Here is a 20806-nt window from a genome sequence, read left to right on the forward strand (position 1 = left end):
CTATTCTAGTACAACACTTATTACCTGTCATCTTTTTTTTTTTTTTTTGAGACAGAGTCTCACTTTGTTGCCCGGGCTAGAGTGAGTGCCGTGGCGTCAGCCTAGCTCACAGCAACCTCAAACTCCTGGGCTTAAACGATCCTACTGCCTCAGCCTCCCGAGTAGCTGGGACTACAGGCATGCGCCACCATGCCTGGCTAATTTTTTCTATATATATTTTTAGTTGGCCAGATAATTTCTTTCCATTTTTAGTAGAGAGGGGGTCTCGCTCAGGCTGGTCTCGAACTCCTGACCTCAAGCGATCCACCCGCCTCGGCCTCCCAGAGGGCTAGGATTACAGGCGTGAGCCACCGCGTCCGGCCTTACCCGTCATCTTGATTATAGCCATCCTAGTAGTTATGAAGTAGTATTTCATCGAGGTTTTAATTTGCATTTACCTAAAGACATGGAGCATCTTTCAAGTGCTTATTGGCCATTTATATATCTTCTTTGAAGAAATGTCTATTCAGATCCTTTGCCCAGTTTTAAATTGGGTTATTTGTCTTTTTATTGTTGAATTGTAAGAGTTGTTTATTCTGAATACTAGATTCTTATCAAAAACAAGTTTGGATTCTTAGCATCATGCTCTAATAAACATAATAGCCAGATGCCAGTACCATTATGCTGTAGTAAAATCTTAGTTAACCAGAAAGCTTAGGAAATAGGATATTCATGTTGAGATTTACTGTTAATGAAGAATGAAATAACAAAAAATATTTGTTATTTAAAGCCATTTTAAAATATAGTGGTATACTTTCCTTACATAGTAAATATAGTATGTGAGCCTGTTTAAACCCCTTGGAAGTTTATGGCCTTTTAAGGAGTTAACAGAAAGATGATTTTGTGAAAATTCTTAGGTTGAGTGGTTATATGCTACACTCGGGTCATACCGTGAGAGTCACTTTTGTATCTCTCATATTTGTTTTCTAATTTACTCATTCCTCCTGAGATTAGGTAACAGAGTGCAGCTTTGTTTTTTTTTTTTAAATGTGGATGAAATTAGCATCTTAGTTGATTTCTCATAATGAAATCTTAACAGTATCTTATCAAGCAGATGTACTTGGTAATATAAAATAATTTCAGATTCAACAAAAGATGTTTGAAAACATAAGAGAAACGTATGAAAACAATTAATAGAAGTAGAATTCAGTTTGTATAGCCAGGTAAAGAAAGAATAAGGCATTCATTCTTACAGGATTCAATTAATGGCCTGAAATAGTTTGTGAAGGGTGAATCTCAGGTTTGGTGGTAGTAATCATTTAAAGTTCAGTGAAATGGGTTTTGGAATTATCAGGCCCAAGCCAAAATTGAAATATAATTTAAATGAGTTCTGTAGTGATCTAATAGCTGAATTTGAAAAATCATTATTATGAATGGAAACAAAATGTTGTATATTCTCTAGTAAATAAGGAATCTGCTTTATGCTTGTGGTGAAGGTTTGGAAAGTCAGCAAACTCAAAAAATTAAACACAGAATAAATTAGTAGATAAATAGACTAGAACATTTATGTTTTTCCTCATCGTAAAGTATTTTAAAGTTTTTGCAAAACTTTCAATATAAAGAATCAAGAGGCTAACTTTGATCTTCTACAAGTGCTATTTTAGGCTACAGTGAATTTCTTTTAGCCTTGAATTTTGAGAAAAACAGACTTTTCCTCAAAACAGTCAGTTGGACTAAAATTTGGTCTAGAAACAAATGTGTTAAAAGATGAACTGATAAGTATATATGCTAATAAATTTTACTGTTTTATGCATAACTATTTTACTTACATTTGCCTTTGTGTTATAACTTAAAAAAGGGCCTATGTCAATGTGAATAAATCAGAATTTGTTTAACATTCAGCATGTGAAGGAAGTTGATTAATTGTGCAGTAAAGTACATTGGAGTGTTTGAGACCAAAGTAGTATATCTATTATGTTTGACACTTAAAAGATATTTTTAAGGAATTGAACAGTCTATCAAATCTTTTTTCAATGAATCTTTTGTAGATATATAATAAAGGAAGTTTCTGTAGATGTGAATATGTTTGAATCTGGTGCTTTAACCGAGGATGGTCGTTTTCTAGGATTGTGTTAATGACAACTTAGGGTACAAAAGACATACAGTTTTTGTTAGGCAATAACTCCTTATATCTAGTACTACATTTGCATAAGGAATGTCCCGACAGATTATAGGTTCAAAAGATCCTTGCTGTTGAGAAGGATATGCCATTAAGACATTTGTAAATCCATGAGTTTGTGAATACTACTATAAGGTTGAATATCTCATTCAAAAGGCATAAAGTATGAAAGGTGAGGAGCAAGGTGGTCACTTTTAGATGTGGTATTAGGCAAGCAGTAAGTCCACAACAAGCCACATGGCTTCCATCTGCTCATTGGCCTCAGTTTCTGTCTGGGCCTTGGGAACCTTGCAAATTGCTGCATATCTTGGAGTTTTGAATTGCTGTAGATGATAAAATGGCAGAAACTTGGAGTGACAGATGCCAAGGAACTATTGTGTATCATGTCAGTGTTTATGCTTATATTCATCAATTGTAGATGCCTAATTGGGAATAAGATTTTATTCAAAGGATTCACTTTTGGTCTTTTCTTTCCAAGAAGTCATGAAGCACACAAAACATTTTAAATCATTTTCTAATTTAAAAATAATATTGAATTTCTTTCAACCTTTATACATTGTCTTCACATCCTTAGATTTTGAAAGTTTCATGTTTCAGTTCCTAGTAATACTTGATTATGCAGATTTTCACTTGTTGCCTAACTATAACTGCATATATTGTTAAGTAATTGAACATTTAACATTTTTGCTTTATACACGATTAAAGTGAAATAGTCCCTTCAAATCTAGTTACTGTGCACTGACCCTGATTGGAGGGGGCATAACACTTCCAGTTCAGCTGCTCTCTTAGTGGGCCCACCCCACTTTCCAGCAATTACTCACTGGACATTGTGGGGCCCCTTTTCTCAGGCCTGTCAGATGTCCTGTTGCTTCTTTCTACTCAGATGTCAACCACACGTTTTATGGTGATTTGTCCTCACCCACTTATATTGTGGGGTTCATGAGGATACCTTGCTATCTTGTTTTGTTGGAAATATCCATGTGATTTGAGTTTGCTGTCTAATTGCTCTGGTTTTTTTGTGGGGCTTCAGAGAAATTCATCTTCTCTAAGTCCTCTTTTAAAAATTTCTACTGTATGTTTTTCTTTCCTATAGGTTTTATGCCTTCTCTTGGTTTCTCTGGATCCTTTTGTTCAGAAGTTTGACTTCTTAAAATAAAATTTATTTAAAAAAAAAATAGCAAGGTCAGGTGCTGTGGCTCACACCTGTAATCCCAGCACTTTGGGAGGCCAAGGTGAGAGGATTGCTAGAGGCCAGGAGTTCAAGACCAGCCTGGGCAACATAGCAAGACCCTTTCTCTACAATAAATAGGAAATTAGCCGTGTGTGCTGGCATGCCTGTAGTCCCAGCTACTTGGGAGACTGAGGCAGGAGGATTGCTTGAGTCCAGGATTTTTATTTTTTTTAATTTTTATTTTTTTTAATTTTTATTTTTTTTTGTGACAGAGTCTCACTTTGTTGCCCGGGCTAGAGTGAGTGCCATGGCATCAGCCTAGCTCACAGCAACCTCAAACTCCTGGACTTAAGCAATCCTGTCTTAGCCTCCTGAGTAGCTGGGACTACAGGCATGTGCCACCATGCCCGGCTAATTTTTTTCTATATATTTTTAGTTGACCAGATAATTTCTTTCTATTTTTAATAGAGACGGGTCTCACTCTTGCTCAGGCTGGTCTCGAATTCCTGACCTTGAGTGATCCACCCGCCTCGGCCTCCCAGAGTGCCAGGATTACAGGCGTGAACCACCGCACCCGGCCAGAGTCCAGGATTTTGAGGTTGCAGTGAGCTATGATGGTGCCACTGCATTCCAGCCTGGGCAACAGAGTGAGACCCTATCTCAAAAAAATAAATTAATTAAAAATAAAAAGCCATTGTTAAAGCTTTCATTCCAAGAAGCCAGCTTTTGTTTCTGTTGTTCTCTGTTATGGCAATGGAGAGTAACCACACCATAGTCTGTGCTTGTTAGTTTCCAGGCTATAGCTCAGGCCTGTTATCCAGCCTCCAGGTGATGCTCAAAGTGCTGCTTTGGCAATGATACTTAGAGGACAAAGTTGGGAGAGTAAAGGGCACAAGTAGAAACGTCTCTCTTCCATTCACGTACCCAGGTCTCTGCTCTAAGCTGTCATTTCCCATCTCCGACTCTGGAACCCGTTTACCTTCTATTTCCTCAGGGCTTTTCAGAGTTTAGTTTTGTGTATTTGATGGTTATTAATTTCTAGATTCCATCAAACTCTCAATTATGTAGCATTTCTAGAGTTGGATAAAGGGAAAGGAGGGGACAGGAGCTGGTGGTCCATTTTTAAATTTGTCATCAGGAACCAGATGCCTTTTCAGGGTTATAGCATACAGCCAGATTTTCCTCATTACCTGGACTGAGGGTTTATTAACCCTCAGCTGGTAAGGAGTCCTTTCTTTCTGAAAAGCTAAGTTTAAAACACTTTTTTCCAGCCCTCAATCACAAAAGGAGATGTTTGTTTCTGGTTAAGTTCTGTGGATATGGTTTGATAAATGCTTCCCTGAGGGCAAGGTGATCTGACTTCATTGTTAAATGGTATTAAAATTGGATAAGGATAACACCCAATTTAACCTTTTCTTATCTGGAGAATTTTGAATTAGGCCTTCTATATTCTCTATTATAAATATTAGCATTCTAAATACTAGTACATATGTATATTTTTGACAGATAAGAAAATATACTTTTTTCCCAGAATATTAAATGTTCTTATATCCTTTTCCTATTATAAGTTGTATAATTATCCCTTTAAATGAGAAGGCTGCTGTCTAATTATAAGCATGTTCTAGAAACACTCATGACAGTTTATCAAGCCCTATCTCTACCTAGGTGGAGGATTTTCACTTGGCAAATGATCAGGAAGTACATACCCCAGTCATAATAGATTTTCTACCATCTCATCAAAATCTTCAATATGTTGCTCTTACCTATCTGTTAAATTATTAATATCTATCTCCATTCTTACTTCTCTCCTTACTTAGCTTAGAGTACACGGTCCATCATTGTAACTTCTCTTAAGCCCTTCATTATATTTGCCTGGCAAAATAAAAAATACACAGCTTGGCTAACCCTTGAAAAATGCAGCATTGTGAATGGGACCATCCTGGGAAGAGTTGGACTCAATAAACTATCATGAGTGAGCCTTTCTCAGGCTTGTTACATTGATACAGTCTGTGGTGATCAGACAACAATGTGCTTGATTTTAGAGGCACCCTTCCCTAAATAGGCACTTTTGTGTTGAACTAGCTTTCTCTTGAATCTGGATAGTGATTTCGTAAAGGATCTGAGGGAATCTCTTTGAGTCATGTATATTTTTGCAGACTCATTCAACATGTAAAGAAATTGTTGATTTATGTTGTAGCACTTTTAAAAAATTGTTTTAAAAGTCCTCAGTTTGGTTTCAGTGAATTACATAGGAAAGGAGTCACAGGAAAGCAGCCCTAAGCAGCAGGCGGCTACTAGGTTGACTTGCCACACTGACACAAATATGGGTGGTGAGCCCAAATGGATTTAAACAGTGTCTTACTCATGGCGCAGCAGGCTGCAGGAGCTTCATGTTCTAATTGATTCCCCAGCCCCAGTAAGTCTCATGGGGGTGATTTATGTTTGTGTTTCAGCTGAGGAACCCTGAGCATATGAAATCCCCAGTCTTATGAGGGGGCTGCAAGCAAATGAGCCCAAGAGGGAGTCATTATCTTTGTACTGGTCAAGAAACAAATCTGCCCTCTTGACTGCGAGGGAGACACTATCTCTAGCTTCTAAGGATGTTTGCAAACATCCTTAAAAAGATTGTCTGAGACAAAGGGTGCCCTGAGACATGTATAAACACCGTGGAGAATTACCTCCCAATAGAAAGTTGGTTTGGCTTTATATGGGAACTATAAGGCATTCTGAAATGTAATTCTTTTCTTCTACCCACCCTACCCCCAAATGCCACAACCTAAAGTAGAACTGCCAACTAGTTCTGAAAATGTAAACCCAGGAACACTAAACTTCCTAAAATTAATTATACTAGACCCCTTAAAATTAAAAATTAAGGCCAGATGTGGTGGATCACACTTGTAATCTTAGCACTTTGGGAGGCCAAGGCAGAAGGATCACTTGATGCCAGTTCAAGACCAGCCTCAGCAACATAGCAAGACTCCTGTCTATACTGAAAACAAAAAAAATTAGTTGGGTGCAGTGGTGTGTGCCTATAGTCCCAGCTACTTGGAAAGCTGATGTGGGAGGATCAGATGAGCCCAGGAGTTCAAGGTTACAGTGAGCTATGATGATGCCACTGCATTCTAGCCTGGGCAACAGAGAATCTCTTTTAAAAAATTAAGATAATTTTTAAAAATTAAAACAAAACCAAGAATAAAAACAAATGAAACTTGTGCATGTAGTTTTAGACAAACGGGTGAGCTTTATTTGTGATTGTACTTCATATAAGAATCAGCAAATATGTCAAATTTCATTAAGTTAAAAATATTATAACATGGCATTTTTATATTATTAACCCAAACATCTTTAAAAATGATTTTTAGGACTAGGTGCAGAGACTCATGTCTGTAATCCTAGCACCCTAGGAGGCCGAGGTGGGAGGATCGCTTGAGGTCAGGAGTTTGAGACCACTCTGAGCAAGAGTGAGACCCCATCTCTACTAAAAATAGAAAAAATTAGCTGGGCATGGTGGCGCATGCCTGTAGTCCTAGCTACTCAGGAGACTGAGGCAGGAGGATCACTTGAGCTCAGGAGTTTGAGGTTGCAGTGAGCTATGATGACGCCAGTGCACTCTAGCCAGGGTGACAAAACAAGACTCTAAAAAAAAAAAATTCTTAGAAAATTTTTTGTTGTATGCATAAATTAACCAATAATAATAAGCCTTTTCTGATTTTGTGGAATATATTAAATGTCTGCCAACCTGAAATTCTTGAACTTTCAGAATCTAAGGTTGTTTAAAATAAGCTAGCTATTAGCTGCTGATATATATTAGCAATATAGTACACTGTACTACAAAGATTTATTAAGGAATTTATTAAGGAAACAGTCCCAAGTAGTAAAGGAGTATGTCAGAAGATGGTTGTAGTTGATAAAATCTCTATTTGTGAAAGACTTGCATAATAAGGATTACCACTAGTTCTCCAGCTGTAACAATAATTTCTTTCCAGAATCTCTAGGACTGCGTAGTAAATTGCTGAGGAAAATTGAAGAGCTCAGGACCAAGGTTAAATCTCTTTCTTCTGGAATTCCTGATGAGTTCGTATGTCCAATAACTCGGGAACTTATGACAGATCCAGTCATTGCATCAGGTACGTGTGATGCTATACGAAGTTGCTGGGCATTCTGTGTGCTAAGTGAGTAAAAAATGTAGACAGTTTACAGAACGTTTGCCTAAATGTGGAGAATTTCTAAAATTCCTATTTTATTTCTCATAAGTAGTTTTTTTCTTTTTAAAAACTCATTAGACCTGAGGTGAACAATTGAACATTGTATATTTCATAAGAAAATCGGACAGAGAGTAGGTTTGGAGTTGAGACAAAAGGATTAAGTTTTACTTGTGAAATGTGAATTTATCAGCTGTAAAGATGAAATACTATTTTTTAAAGATAGACTGTTGAAATCTCTTACATTTATTTTGTCTCTCAGGAATTTAAACTTACTGAAATAAGAATTTAAAGATTATAGGCCGGGTGCGGTGGCTCACACCTATAATCCTAGCACTCTGGGAGGCTGAAGCAGGTGGATCGATCGAGGTCAGGAGTTTGAGACCAGCCTGAGCAAGAGCGAGACCCTGTCTCTACTAAAAATAGAAATAAATTATCTGGCCGACTAAAAATATATATAGAAAAAATTAGCCAGGCATGGTGGCGCATGCCTGTAGTCCCAGCCACTCGGGAGGCTGAGGCAGTAGGATTGCTTAAGCCCAGGAGTTTGAGGTTGCTGTGAGCTAGGCTGACGCCACGGCACTCACTCTAGCCCGGGCAACAAAGTGAGACTCTGTCCCCCCCCCCCCCAAAAAAATTTAAAGATTATAAAGTTGCATCATTCCACATTAATTTCTAATCATTGTCAGCAAAAAAGACATACATACTTTATATGGTTGCAATCAGTGAATCCACATCATAATTCCATGTGGCTCTGTAGTACATTTTGTTTGACTCTTCTACTAGTGTGTGTATGTGTTTGCAAATCCTTATATTGTAAATAGCTGGTATCTTGGTATATTTCTTTGCTATTACCATTACTTAGGGTTATTTCCATAGGATATGTGCCCCAAAGCAGAATTAATCAGAGAATATTTTATGAATATGAAAAACAAGTTTTGATAAATCTTGTTAGATTTATTAGATTGTTTTCTAGAAAAAAGACACCAGTTTAGAGTAGTACTAGCAATATTTTTAAGTGTACCTATTTTTACACAGTTTTGTAGTCACTGAATTTTATAACTCTATTTATTTTTGCTAGTTTTTGTTTGAAACTCTTCCTTATTTTGCTAGGGAGGCAGTGAATTTTTCTACATGGCAGTTTACTGTTTAAATATGCATAGGTATAAAATAATCTGTTTACCTTCTTTGATAATTAACTTATGATGGACTTAGATACTTATATATTGTGTTAACATTAGTGGAACTATTCATATTGAGTTTTATCATTTTATAATAGCTTTGATTGTCTCTGCTTGCTCTGAACTTTTGTAGGTAGTATTTTTCATTTATACAACTGGAAATGTTTTCTTCCAGTTTAAAAAAATACTTAGCTCTCTTTTGCTCTGAGATATGATTAAACCAACAGCCTGTTTGTATTTTTTTGTAAAATTTTTTGATTGTAAAATAATGTATGCTCATTTTTTTGTGTACAAAATTTCAACCAAACATAAAAGTATATAAAGTGGAAACCACCTCATGTAGTCCTGAATCCCAGGTCCCAAAAGCAAGCACTCTGAGACTGGTTTAGCATATAGTTCTAGATAGTTTTTGCTGTGTATGCTTATATATCACATTTTAAATAGCAGTAGAATCAAGCTGTATTTGCAAAACTGGGCTTACAATGTTTATACTGTTCTATATCATACCTTTTTTTGTATAATGTCCAAGGACATTTGCCTGTTTTAAGTGTGTAGTCATCGCTAAGTGCTGTTTAATTTTTTTTATTACTGTTAAATTTTTTTTTAAGTTTAGTTTCTAGGGAAAGAAGCAGGCATCACTTTATCTACCTTGTTCTTTTTTTGAGGCTGTGAATTATTCAGGGGTGCCTGTGTCCTATAACTTACTTCATTTCTTGTTGGTTTTTTGTTATTATAAACTGTGCAGCACTGTATAAATTCATCCTTGCTGTCCTTTTTCTTTGAGTCAGAGTCTCACTTTGTTGCCCGGGCTAGAGTGAGTGCCGTGGCGTTAGCCTAGCTCACAGCAACCTCAAACTCCTGGGCTTAAGCGATCCTACTGCCTCAGCCTCCCGAGTAGCTGGGACTACAGGCATGTGCCACCATGCCCGGCTAATTTTTTCTATATATATTTTTAGTTGGCCAGATAATTTCTATTTTTAGTAGAGACGGGGTCTCGCTCAGGCTGGTCTCGAACTCCTGACCTTGAGCAATCCACCCGCCTCGGCCTCCCAGAGTGCTAGGATTACAGGCGTGAGCCACCGCGCCCGGCCAATCCTTGCTGTCCTAATATGAATATTTTTGTAGGATAAATTCCCTACAGGTGAAATTGCTGAAGGGAATTACTGATACTGATAAACTGGTCTCTCAATATAGCATGGGGGTCCCTGTTTCTCATCCTTAACTATACTTGAGATATTAGCAATCTTTTAATCTTTCTCAATCCAGTAAATGAAATCTGTTAGCATTTCTTTGTGTGATACTGGGTTTGAGCGCCTTTTAATGTTTTACCCATTTATAATTTTCTTATGTGACTTTTATTCCTAAGCATTCAGCTCATGTTCATTTCCTTTATTTTTAATTTTTATTCTTTAATACAATACACAAATGGGAGGCAGTGTGGCCTCGCTAGTTGAGTGCGTGCAGGGGAGAGCCAGGTGCCTGAATCTGTTCCGCTACTTCTTAGCTACGTGCCTTATTTTGCTCATGTACAAAACAGGGATACTAGTACTTACCCTCCTGGGATTTTTGTAAGGATTGAATGAGTTTTAATGTATTTGTAGGTACTTAAAACTATACCTGCTTACAATAAGCACTCAGTAAAAGCCAGTTGGCTATTTTTATTTCAGGCCAGGAAATTATCTATGACCATAGCAATGGCTGTACATTTTTTGACTCTAGTATGTTATATCAGGACTCTTGTTTGCAACTGAAAGAAGCTCAAGTTAGCTTAAGCAGAAATGGCATTGATTTATCAAAAGTGAGTCTCAGGAAAAACTGGCAGCACAAAATATAGTAGGGTTCTGTCTCTTATTCAGAGGCTTCTTAATGTTCAGTTTCTGTGATGTTCAGTGCGCTTTTTTCCTACATGATAGAAAAATACAACAGACAGGTCTCAAATTTTACAGTTTCACCCCCCCAGGGAGAGACCAATCTGACATTATTTCTGGTCCTGACTCCCAAAAATCCTGGAAAAAAGAACTCTTTGGCCTAATTTGAGCCAGGATCCTACCCTAATAGTAGTCTACTCCAGGAATGAAGTGGAGTTCTGTGATTTGCCAAACTGTGGAGAATAGAATTACTTATTTATAAACATGGCAACATCATAAGGAGGATAGTGGGGGAAGGAACATTTCCCAGAAAAGGGGGATGGGTACTGACTAAACAATAAATATCTACTACAAATATTTTTCCATATCTTTAATTTCTATATCCTTTATCCAAAGATTAATAAAACTATTTTAAAGTGTACAAGTGTTTGATTATGTTAAGGCTGTTTTTTAGAGGAAAGGTGTCTAGTTTTGTGGCATGGGATCAAAGAATATGAAAGCATGTTTCTTTTGAAAGGGATTTTGAAATTTTCCTAGTATGTTCATGGTTAATTTCTTTAAAATTCAATGGACATTTATAAAACTCTTTGGTTGCAAAATTATTTTTGCTACATTGATACATCAATTTATAGTATGTAAATAAATATATCAATATATAGATATCAAGATTATTAATTGTCTAATTCAAATCCTCTAGAATATTGCTGTCCAGTAGATCCATTTGGTGTTGACAGCTCCAGTCCATGAACACCTCTTCACTTATTTAGGTTTTCTTTCCCTTTCTTAGCAGTGTACAGGTTCTACACATATTGTCAAAATTAGTTCATTTTTATAACACTGTAAATAGTTTTTAAAATTCCAATTTGCTCATACATAGAAATGCAGTTGATTTTGTATATTGATTTTGTGTCCTGTGACTTTGCTACATTTATTAGTATAGTCATCCTTCAGTAACCAGCCCTCCCATACCAAAGTACGTGGATGCTTAAATGTCACAGTATTTGCATATAACCTTCACACATCCTCTCATATACTGTAAATCATCTCTAGATTACTTACACCTAATACAGTGTAAATTCTATGTAAATATATTGTATTTTTTGTGTTTTTATTGTTTTGATTTTTCTGAATATTTTTGATTACCAGTTCGTTGCATTAGCCTGGAAGATACAGAGGGCTGACTATAATCATAGCTTTTTAATCCCTTAGACTAGACTTTCTTCATACATGAATGTGTCATCTGAAAGTAATATTTCTTTCCTTCCAATCTATCTGCCTTTTTAAAAATTTTCCTGTTACTTGTCATATTAGCCAGAATTTCCAGTATAATGTTGAGAAGAAATGGTGAGTAGACACTCTTACCTTGACCTACTCTTAGAGGGAAAGCATTAAGCCTTTGACCATTAAGTATGCTAGCTGCCCTTACTAAGGTGAAGTTCCCTTCTATCTCCAGTTTGTTGAGAATTTTTAAAATGCTTATCTATAGATTTGTCATTTTCTCCTTTAGGCTATAATATGATCGATTGCTGTACTGGTTTTCTGTTGAATCAAAGTGTCTCTTTTGGGTCTGGCTTTTATTAAACGTTGTGGGATTCGTGCTTGTTGCACAAAGCAGTAATTTCTCATTTCTGTATAGAAGTCCATTGTGTGAATATACTAATTTAGTCATTCTGTTGATGGGCACTGTTGGCTATTACAAACAGTGCTGTGAACGTTTTTGATGAATATATGTATGCATTTCTATTGGGTATAATCCTAGGAGTAGGTATACATAGTGTACACTTCCACCAGCAGTGCATGGGAATTCTGATTGCTCCACAGCCTTGCTTACTATTTAGTGTGGTCTGTGTGTTTGATTTTAACGTTTCTGGTACCACCCAAGTATTTTGAAATTTTATCAAAGCAGTTACAGATCCACTATGCAGTTGTACAGAACAATAGCAAGACCTATCTTGTAGGCTTTGCTTATTTTCCCCCACATTTTCCAAAATGATAACATTATATCACAACCAGGATATTGACACAATCCACAGCTCTTAGATTTCCTCAGTTTTGCCTGAGCGTGTCATATTCTACATAGTTTTTTATTCTTTTTGGAGATTTGTGTATCCCCCACTACAGTCAGGACACAGCAGTTCCAAACCCACAAGGACCCTCCTATGGCCTTTTTATAACTATACCTTTCTTCCCATCCCAACCCCTGGAAACAATGGAATAACCTTTAGGGATTGGCTTTTTTTTTTTTTTTTTGCCTAGCATAATCCCTAGAGATTCCCCACTTAAACTTTCCTGTGTTATTTTGTTTTATGGCTGTTCTTGTAGGAAACAATTCAATCTTCAGTAGCAGAATTGAACCAGTCTATTGATACCCTTTTGGGTAATTCTTCCCGGCATACGATCTAACTCTTACTTTTTCCCTCTTGAAGGCTTTCATCTATTGAACTAATGGCCTCAGAAAAATCTCCGAGGCCTGTTCGTATTTCAGCATTCTTATACCACATTTTCATTATTTTCTTTTAAAGTAAGAAAGTAGCATGTGCTTGGTGGAAAAAACTCCCAGGTTCTTCTGTACTCTGATGTGGCCATGTTACCAGGTCCTTCCAGATAGTTTTCTATACATTTATAATCTATAAGAAAGGGGATGTGATACTTTTAAAAAATGTTTTTATTTACTCAACAATATATCAATCAGAGCACTCCTTGTCAGTATATTCAGAACTATGTACTTCACTCTCAGCGCAGGATAGTATTATTTCATGATACGGATACTGCCTAAATGAACTCTTGCATTGATTGATAGCCATCTTTCTCTATTTTTTGACAAATTGCTACAAATAATTCTATAGAAATATCTGGGTACACTTGCGTACCTACTGTTGGATAAATTCTTAATACTGATAGGCATTGCTATGAATTTAGTTTATTTAAATATAAATTGCTTTATGTTCATTTTCCAATCTTTTAAAAAACTGGCTTGCCCATTTTTCCTTCAAGATAAATTTTAGAATCATTATGTTACAAAAGACCAAAAAACTGTGTTAATGGGGGTAGTGTGAGGAGTAGAAATGACAACTTTCCGGTCTATTCTAAACATTTAAATGATGTTTAATTCATTTATGTAACCGTTTAAGAAAAAATATACAATTCATGATGATATAATAACCTACTAAACTTGATATGACTAGTTTGCTTTTTTCCTAAAGCCTGCCTGCATACTGTTTTTATCTTGATTATGGGCCATACTATACTGACTTCTCTTGTTGCAGTTCAAGTACACTAATTTAATTTCTATTTTTTGTTTCAGAGAATTTTAGTATGGATTTATTTTTATAATATTTCTCTTGTTCAAGGCACATTGTAGTTGATTGGAATTCATGCCTTTCATCAATTATTTTAACTATTCAGTCTTCCAATACACTTTAAGCCTTTCTAGGTAATTTTCTCAGACCTACCAATTGTCTTTTCTGTAATTGTCTAGATTTTTTTTCAAAATTTCATTTATTATAGTTTTCCTTTCTGGAAGTCCCATTGAGCATTGACTCTGGAGCCAGACTGCCTGGCTGTGTGACTCTGGAAAGTTATTCAGGCCATGCCTCAGTTTCACATCTGTAAAACAGAATAGTAATACCTACATCATAAGGTGGTTGTTGTGCAGATTAAATGAGTTAGCACGGTACCAGTGCCCTAGAACAGTCTAATGATAAGTGCTTATTGGCTAATATGCACTGGAAAAGATAATCACAATGAGAACCTAAGATGGCTAGAATCAAAATAAGTGTGTCAAGGATGTGCAGAAATTGGAATCTGTCAAAATGGCTTGGCAGTTCCTCAGAAAGTTAAATAGTGTTACCATGTGACCCAACTAAGTATATGCCCAGGAGAATTGAAAACATCTGTTCATAGAAAAGGTGGAAACAACTGAAATGTCCATCAACAGAATGTGGTATAGCCATACAACAAAGGGGACATACACATACTAAAACATGGATGAACCTTGAAACATTATGCTAAGTAAAAGAAGCCAAAGGCCACATATTTTACTCCATTTATATGAAATAATAGGCAAATCAATAGAGACGGAAGGTAGATTAGTGGTTGCCAAGGACTGAGGTGGGGAGCGACATACAACTCTGAAATACACCAAGAACCACTGACTTTTATACTTAAAAGGGTGAGTTTTATGGTATATCTCAAAAAAAGAACAAGAGGCAATCACAGGTACCAGTATCTGCACATAAAGCATGTAGCAACTCTAGGACTAAGGGAACAAAGACGTTGAGGTTGCCAGAACTAAGGAGGGGGAGCTACCCCATTAGTGCTGGTTTCTGTAAGGGGCAGAATAAGACAGATTGGAACAGTGCAGTAAACAAAGCAACCAAACCAATCTGGAGACTAACCAGCTGCCCCTGCCGGAAGAAAAGCCGTGGCCAAGCACAGCACTGGTAGGAGCCTGCACTGTTTTCCAGCCTCGCTCTGGAGGGATCCCACTGCAGGATCTAAGGAGGAGCCAGCTGGCAAAGCAGGGATGTCGTCTGCGGTATTCTGGCCCCAACATGGCAAATCCTCAGTGTCACCTGTGGGTTTGGAGCTGAGCTACGACAGCTTAAGAGGGCTGAGCAGCATTTAGGCTCATCTCTGTAAATGCCAAAAACACATTTGACAAAAGGGAATTGGAGGCTTTCTAATATGATAAACATATACCTTGGCCCAAAAGCCAGGGGAAGCGACGGATACACCAAAATTGTTTTAGAGATACTAGCCAACAAAATTTAGGGACTCCTTTCCCCTCCAAAAGCAATTAAAGGGATAAGAACTCAAAGAAAAAGGCAAGAACCCTTTCTACATGACAGTGATATATCTGGAAAGCCCAAAAGAACAGAAAAACTACTACAAACAGTATGAATTTCGTAAAGTAGCAAATTAAAAACCCAAAGAGGAATCACTAGGTTGGGGTGTGTGTGTGTAAACAAAAGCACTTATTAACCTAAGACAATTTACAAATTGTCTTACAATTTACAAACCAATAATAAAAACTAGAACAAAACCCTAACCATAATATGCAAAACTTCTAAACCCATGTGACAAACTATAAAACATCCCTGTAAAAGTATAATTAAACAAATGGAAGCATACCATGTGATGGATAGAAAACTCAGGTGTCAGCAAGATGTCAGTTTTCCCCAGTTTATAAATTTAACATGATTCTGATAACACGCTTTCTTCCTAGAGATACAGAAGGCGATTCAAAAGGAGCCTAATAAACAAGTACAGCAAAATAACCTGGAGAACAATGGGTACGGTTGCTAGTCCTACCAGCTATTAGAAGATGTTATATAGCTTCTATAAATAAAAGTGTATGGGCACATGAATAATGGAAAATAATTTTAAAAAATCTAGAAATTGATCCAAGTACATTTGGAAATTTAGGGAGTGATAAAAGCAGGCATTTAAAGTCAGTAGTAAAAATAATTTTCAGCAAGTGGTATTCTGACAACAACCATGTGTAAAGGAATAAAATTGGATCCATCCCTCATACTGTACATCTAAATTAACTCCAAATGGATAAGAAATCTAAACGTAAGAATCCTTTCAAGTCCCAGAAGAAAATGCAAGTGAACTCCTTGATGGAATGGGGAAAACCTTCCTAACCAGGACTCAAGGGAAAATTGATGAAGTAACTGTTATTCCATATATATGAAATCTTCATAAATTGAAGACAACCTCAAAGAATGGGCAAAAACTATGAAAAAAAAATGTTCCCTGCCTCACATACTATTAAATACATACCATTGCTCACTTGGAAAACTGGTAAAAATCCAAGAGTTTCACAACATTCTGTTAGGCTGTAGGGAGCAAAGGCACTGTCACAAACATTGCTTACAGCAATGAAATATGGAAGTTGGCACTGTTAATATATAGCAAGATTATGTACATTTATTCTTTGACTTGGCAACCCTACTTCTGGAATCTCCCCAAAGTACAAGTGACACATGCAGGAGGCTGTTCATTGCAGCACTCTTTGTGAAAGGCAGACTGGAAACAACCCAGGTGTCTGTCAGTATCCACACAGTGTAGTACCGTGGGTGGGAAAACACATTGAGGTGCAGAAGTGTGCAGTATGCTAGCTTTTATGTAGAATGTGTATATACTCTGTACATATGCATCTGCTTATGTTTTCAAAAAGGGAAAGATGTAAACTGATATGGTTACTCATTGGAAGGGCAGGAACAAGGATGGGACAGGGATAGATTAGACTCCTCTGAATGTAGCTTCTTTTAGGTTTTACTTCAGAACCATAAAAATATGCTTTTCAAACGTGGTATTTTGATTAGACTAGCCTTGATGACAGAAAAAAACCACAGAGCAATCTTAAATTTCTTTCACAGTCTTATGTTAGTACTATATTGGCATTATTTTGAAACAAATATAGCAGAAAAAGCAAAATAGGTTAATGTTTAAATGTAAATAGGAACCAAGATTTTCAGCTTAAGAGAAAGAAGACCTATACCTAGTATTCTGGGAGGCCGAGGCGGGAGGATTGTTTGAACTCAGGAGTTCAAGACCAGACTGAGCAAGAGCAAGACCCCATTCTTTACTAAAAATAGAAATTATCTGGACACCTAAAATATATAGAAAAAAATTAGCTGGGCATGGTGGTACATTCCTGTAGTCCCAGCTACTCGGGAGGCTGAGGCAGAAGGATTTCTTAAGCCCAGGAGTTTGAGGTTGCTGTGAGCTAGGCTGATGCCACGGCACTCTAGCCTGGGCAACAAGAGTGAGAGACTCTGTCTCAAAAAAAGAAAAAAAAAAGCTACAAGTATAAAAATGTAGTGAAGCAAAACTCCAGTCTTAGGCTAGGCATGGTGGCTCACGCCTATAATCCTAGGACTTTGGGAGGCTGAGGCAGGAGGATCACTGAAGCCCAGGAGTTTGAGGTTACAGTGAGCTATGATGATGCCACCGCACTCTAGCCTGGGAAACAGAGCAAGACCTTGTCTCCAGAAAAATAAAAACAAACCCCTCCGGTCTTCACATATGTAAAGGCAAAGAACTTTGCAAAAACATGGGGTTTTGTGAGGGCTTTTTTTGTAAAAACCAGAGTCTCACTCTGTGCCGTGGCGTCATCATAGCTCATTGCAACCTCAAACTCCTGGGCTCAAGTGATCCTCCTGCCTCAGGCTCCCAAGTAGCTGGGACTACAGGCACATGCCACCATGCCCAGCTAATTTTTCTATTTTTAGTGCAGGCAGGGTCTTGTGTTAGCTCAGGCTGGTCTTCAATACCTGAGTTTAGGCAATCCTCCTGCCTTGATATCCCACAGGGATGCTAGGATTACAGGTGTGAGCCACCACACCTGGCCCATGGTATTAAGCCTTAGCCAGTAGATTTTTTTTTTTTTTTTTTTTTTGGCATCACAAATCCCTTTACTGTGAAATCCTTAGTGGAGCAAATTCTATAACATCTGTGCCTCTGTTTTCCTGACTTCTCAATGTCTTGGTAAGTTTTGCTGAGTTATTCCTAAGGCTCTTTTCCCTTTCATCTTTAGCCAAATTATACACATAGCTAATAGCTATAATGGGGCAGTTTATCTTCACTACCACTCTATCCAGCTCTGTTCTTTCTTTTCCACTGTGTCTGAATTTTTCACAGGGTCTTGGTCTTAATTTTAGTGTTCAAAAAGAACTTTATAATGAAACTGTTCTGGATAATTTATGCTTCATACAACACTATCCAATCCTAATGCTTCTCAAATGGTCGAATTTCAGGTGTTATGGCAGAGATATCTTGGGAGTGATGGTACAATAAAGAATATCACTTAAATCACAATAAAGGCCTTGGCAATGAAGTTTTTATACTCGATTCATTTTAGTAATCCTAAATTCCCTTTTCTATATCACAAATAATTTGTTTTTTTTTTTAGATGGCTATTCATATGAAAGAGAAGCAATGGAAAATTGGATCAGCAAAAAGAAACGTACAAGTCCGATGACAAATCTTGTTCTTCCTTCAGTGGTACTTACACCAAATAGGACTCTGAAAATGGCCATCAATCGATGGCTTGAGACTCACCAAAAGTAAAATTGTTTATATTGAATTGTTTATATTTTCAGTGATCTCACTTGAATGATGTAAAGGTAAATACTAATTAGACACATATTAAAAACAAAAAAGGTAAATTTAGTTACCTGTAAAAATTGTCAGTTTTCATTCTATAAAAACACATGGACTAAATTACACATCTAACCTCATTTGAATTTTTACTATAAAAGCCTTTTTGTACTAGGTGAAAAAAATCTTAAGTTGTATAGAAATAAAGTTTACTTTGATTTTAAATTGCAGTACCCAAATTTATTCTTAAGTATAGGTCATACCTCATTATAACTAAAGATTGGAATATAACGGATGCTTAACTCCTAGTTGATAGCCATTCATTTGATAAGTTTTAAGAGAATTTATAGCAAAATGGTTATAGATTATTTATGATTAAATTGAGAAAATCCCTTCAGACATGTTTAAATAAGCAGTTTTCTTGGATTCTAAATTTGCAGGATGGTAATTTTTTTTTCCTTTGTCTGACCCTAGGTACAAATTAGGTGAAATAAACTAAGTCAAGTTGACTGCTGAAGTATATAAAGTGGCAAACTAACCTTTCAGAGTTTAGAATTCTTACAATTTTCACATATTATTCTAAACTAGGGTGACTATACAAAGGCATTTTTATACAACAGCCTGATATTTAATACGACATCCTGACAAATGTTCACCCAGAAAAACATTTCAAGTTCAGGAAGTTAAGGTCGTATTGCCTTCTTATGTACCTGTCAAAGTTGCTTACCAGGATGGAACCAGTCGGTGGGCAGCATGTTGGAACCCAACTGCAGGGGCAGGCAGGGACTAGGACTTCATCCCCCTGTGTACCGTCACCCCCAAACTCTCTTCACAGTTCAGAATTTTAGAACTCGGCAATAAATGGGGAAAAGCAGTGTAAATACATTAGTCAAACCTAGGTACCACAGAAATCTCCAAATACTCTTTTCTTTATAATTGCTGCTTTGTAAAAACTTAATGTATTCCTGAACTTTGTTTCCTTCATGTCATAGTTAGGATTCACAGTCTATGATTCTAGAAAAGTTTGCATTTTCATATGGACACATGCTTTTCACATTCTTAATACTGAGGACAAGAAAGACTGGCAGCATGTTCTAGGTGTTTTTCTATTGTATTCTATAGAGAAAGTATGCTGACAATTCTAACAGAAGACTTTTAAAAGAGCCCACTATTGGACCAACTGCATTTTTGTTTTGATAAATAAGACATTTTCTAAAGGAGATAGGCTGGTTATTACGGAAAAGTTACTAAAAAATCATTGGGAGTCATTGCTAGAAAACACAATTTAAAAAGTAGTTATTTTTTAGATGTGTTAAAGGTGCTTTGCTCTTCCATGTTCACCAGGATAGTTTCTTGTAAAAATTGCTGAAAACTAAGATGCTAATTATTTACCAAACTGAAGTACCTCTGTTTTTGTGTAAAACAAACACACGAACCAAAGACAAACAACTCTCTCTCTTCCACACAAGCAAACAAAAAACATATTCAAAACCATCAATAGGAAGGGACACGACCACAGCCCCTCTGCTGGGCTCTCAGGCCCCAGGGTTAGTTCAGGGCCATGTGGGAGCTGTGCCACGTGCCTGCCACCCCTCCTGCCGGAACTGCTTCCCAGGATACTTCACCTCTTCCTGGGGCAATGACATCCAGTAGCTTATCATAATTTAACCAATAACGAACAATAATACTCTCACTAGCTGCTTTATAGGAAAAGTCACCTAACGACAAGAATTACGTATTAGCCAATATAACACTTTTTCCCTCTTGCCCTGTTTTATTTTTGGTTTTACCCTTTCATTAAATATGTAGCTTTAAAGAAGGACTGAAAATACTTAGCCCTGCTAGCAAGAACAGTGACAATAACCTGAAGTAATATTAAGATTCCATGTTAAGAATTTTATCACAACAGTTTTAATGTTCACTCACTCATACTACTTTGAAACTGAAATATGTAGGCATAAAAACAAACACACTTTTAACTGAAAGATAATACAAATGTGAAGAACAAACTATCATAACAGTGTTCAGTGCATTGCCAAAGTGCTGACAATTACTGTTAAAGATACCTTGTTGGCAGTAAAGACAGACACCAAGATTTCTTGAAACAGGTAAGAAAT

At 36.8% G+C, this 20806-nt stretch overlaps 1 protein-coding gene across 6 annotated transcripts in view; it reads left to right on the forward strand.

Annotated features, from left to right (window-relative positions):
- Positions 1 to 18914, forward strand: part of WDSUB1 (WD repeat, sterile alpha motif and U-box domain containing 1) — a 43645-nt gene extending 24731 nt beyond the window's left edge. For all 6 annotated transcript variants that reach the window (XM_045559257.1, XM_045559260.1, XM_045559262.1 and 3 more), the window contains 2 exons: positions 7316 to 7456; positions 18502 to 18914. In XM_045559257.1, coding sequence (XP_045415213.1) covers positions 7316 to 7456; positions 18502 to 18659 — 299 coding nt within the window. In that variant the 3' untranslated portion in view covers positions 18660 to 18914. The remainder of the gene's footprint in view (positions 1 to 7315; positions 7457 to 18501) is intronic.
- Positions 18915 to 20806: the final 1892 nt, after the last annotated feature.

The sequence above is a fragment of the Lemur catta genome, chromosome 8 (genome assembly GCF_020740605.2).
Source record: "Lemur catta isolate mLemCat1 chromosome 8, mLemCat1.pri, whole genome shotgun sequence".
NCBI lineage: Eukaryota > Metazoa > Chordata > Mammalia > Primates > Lemuridae > Lemur > Lemur catta.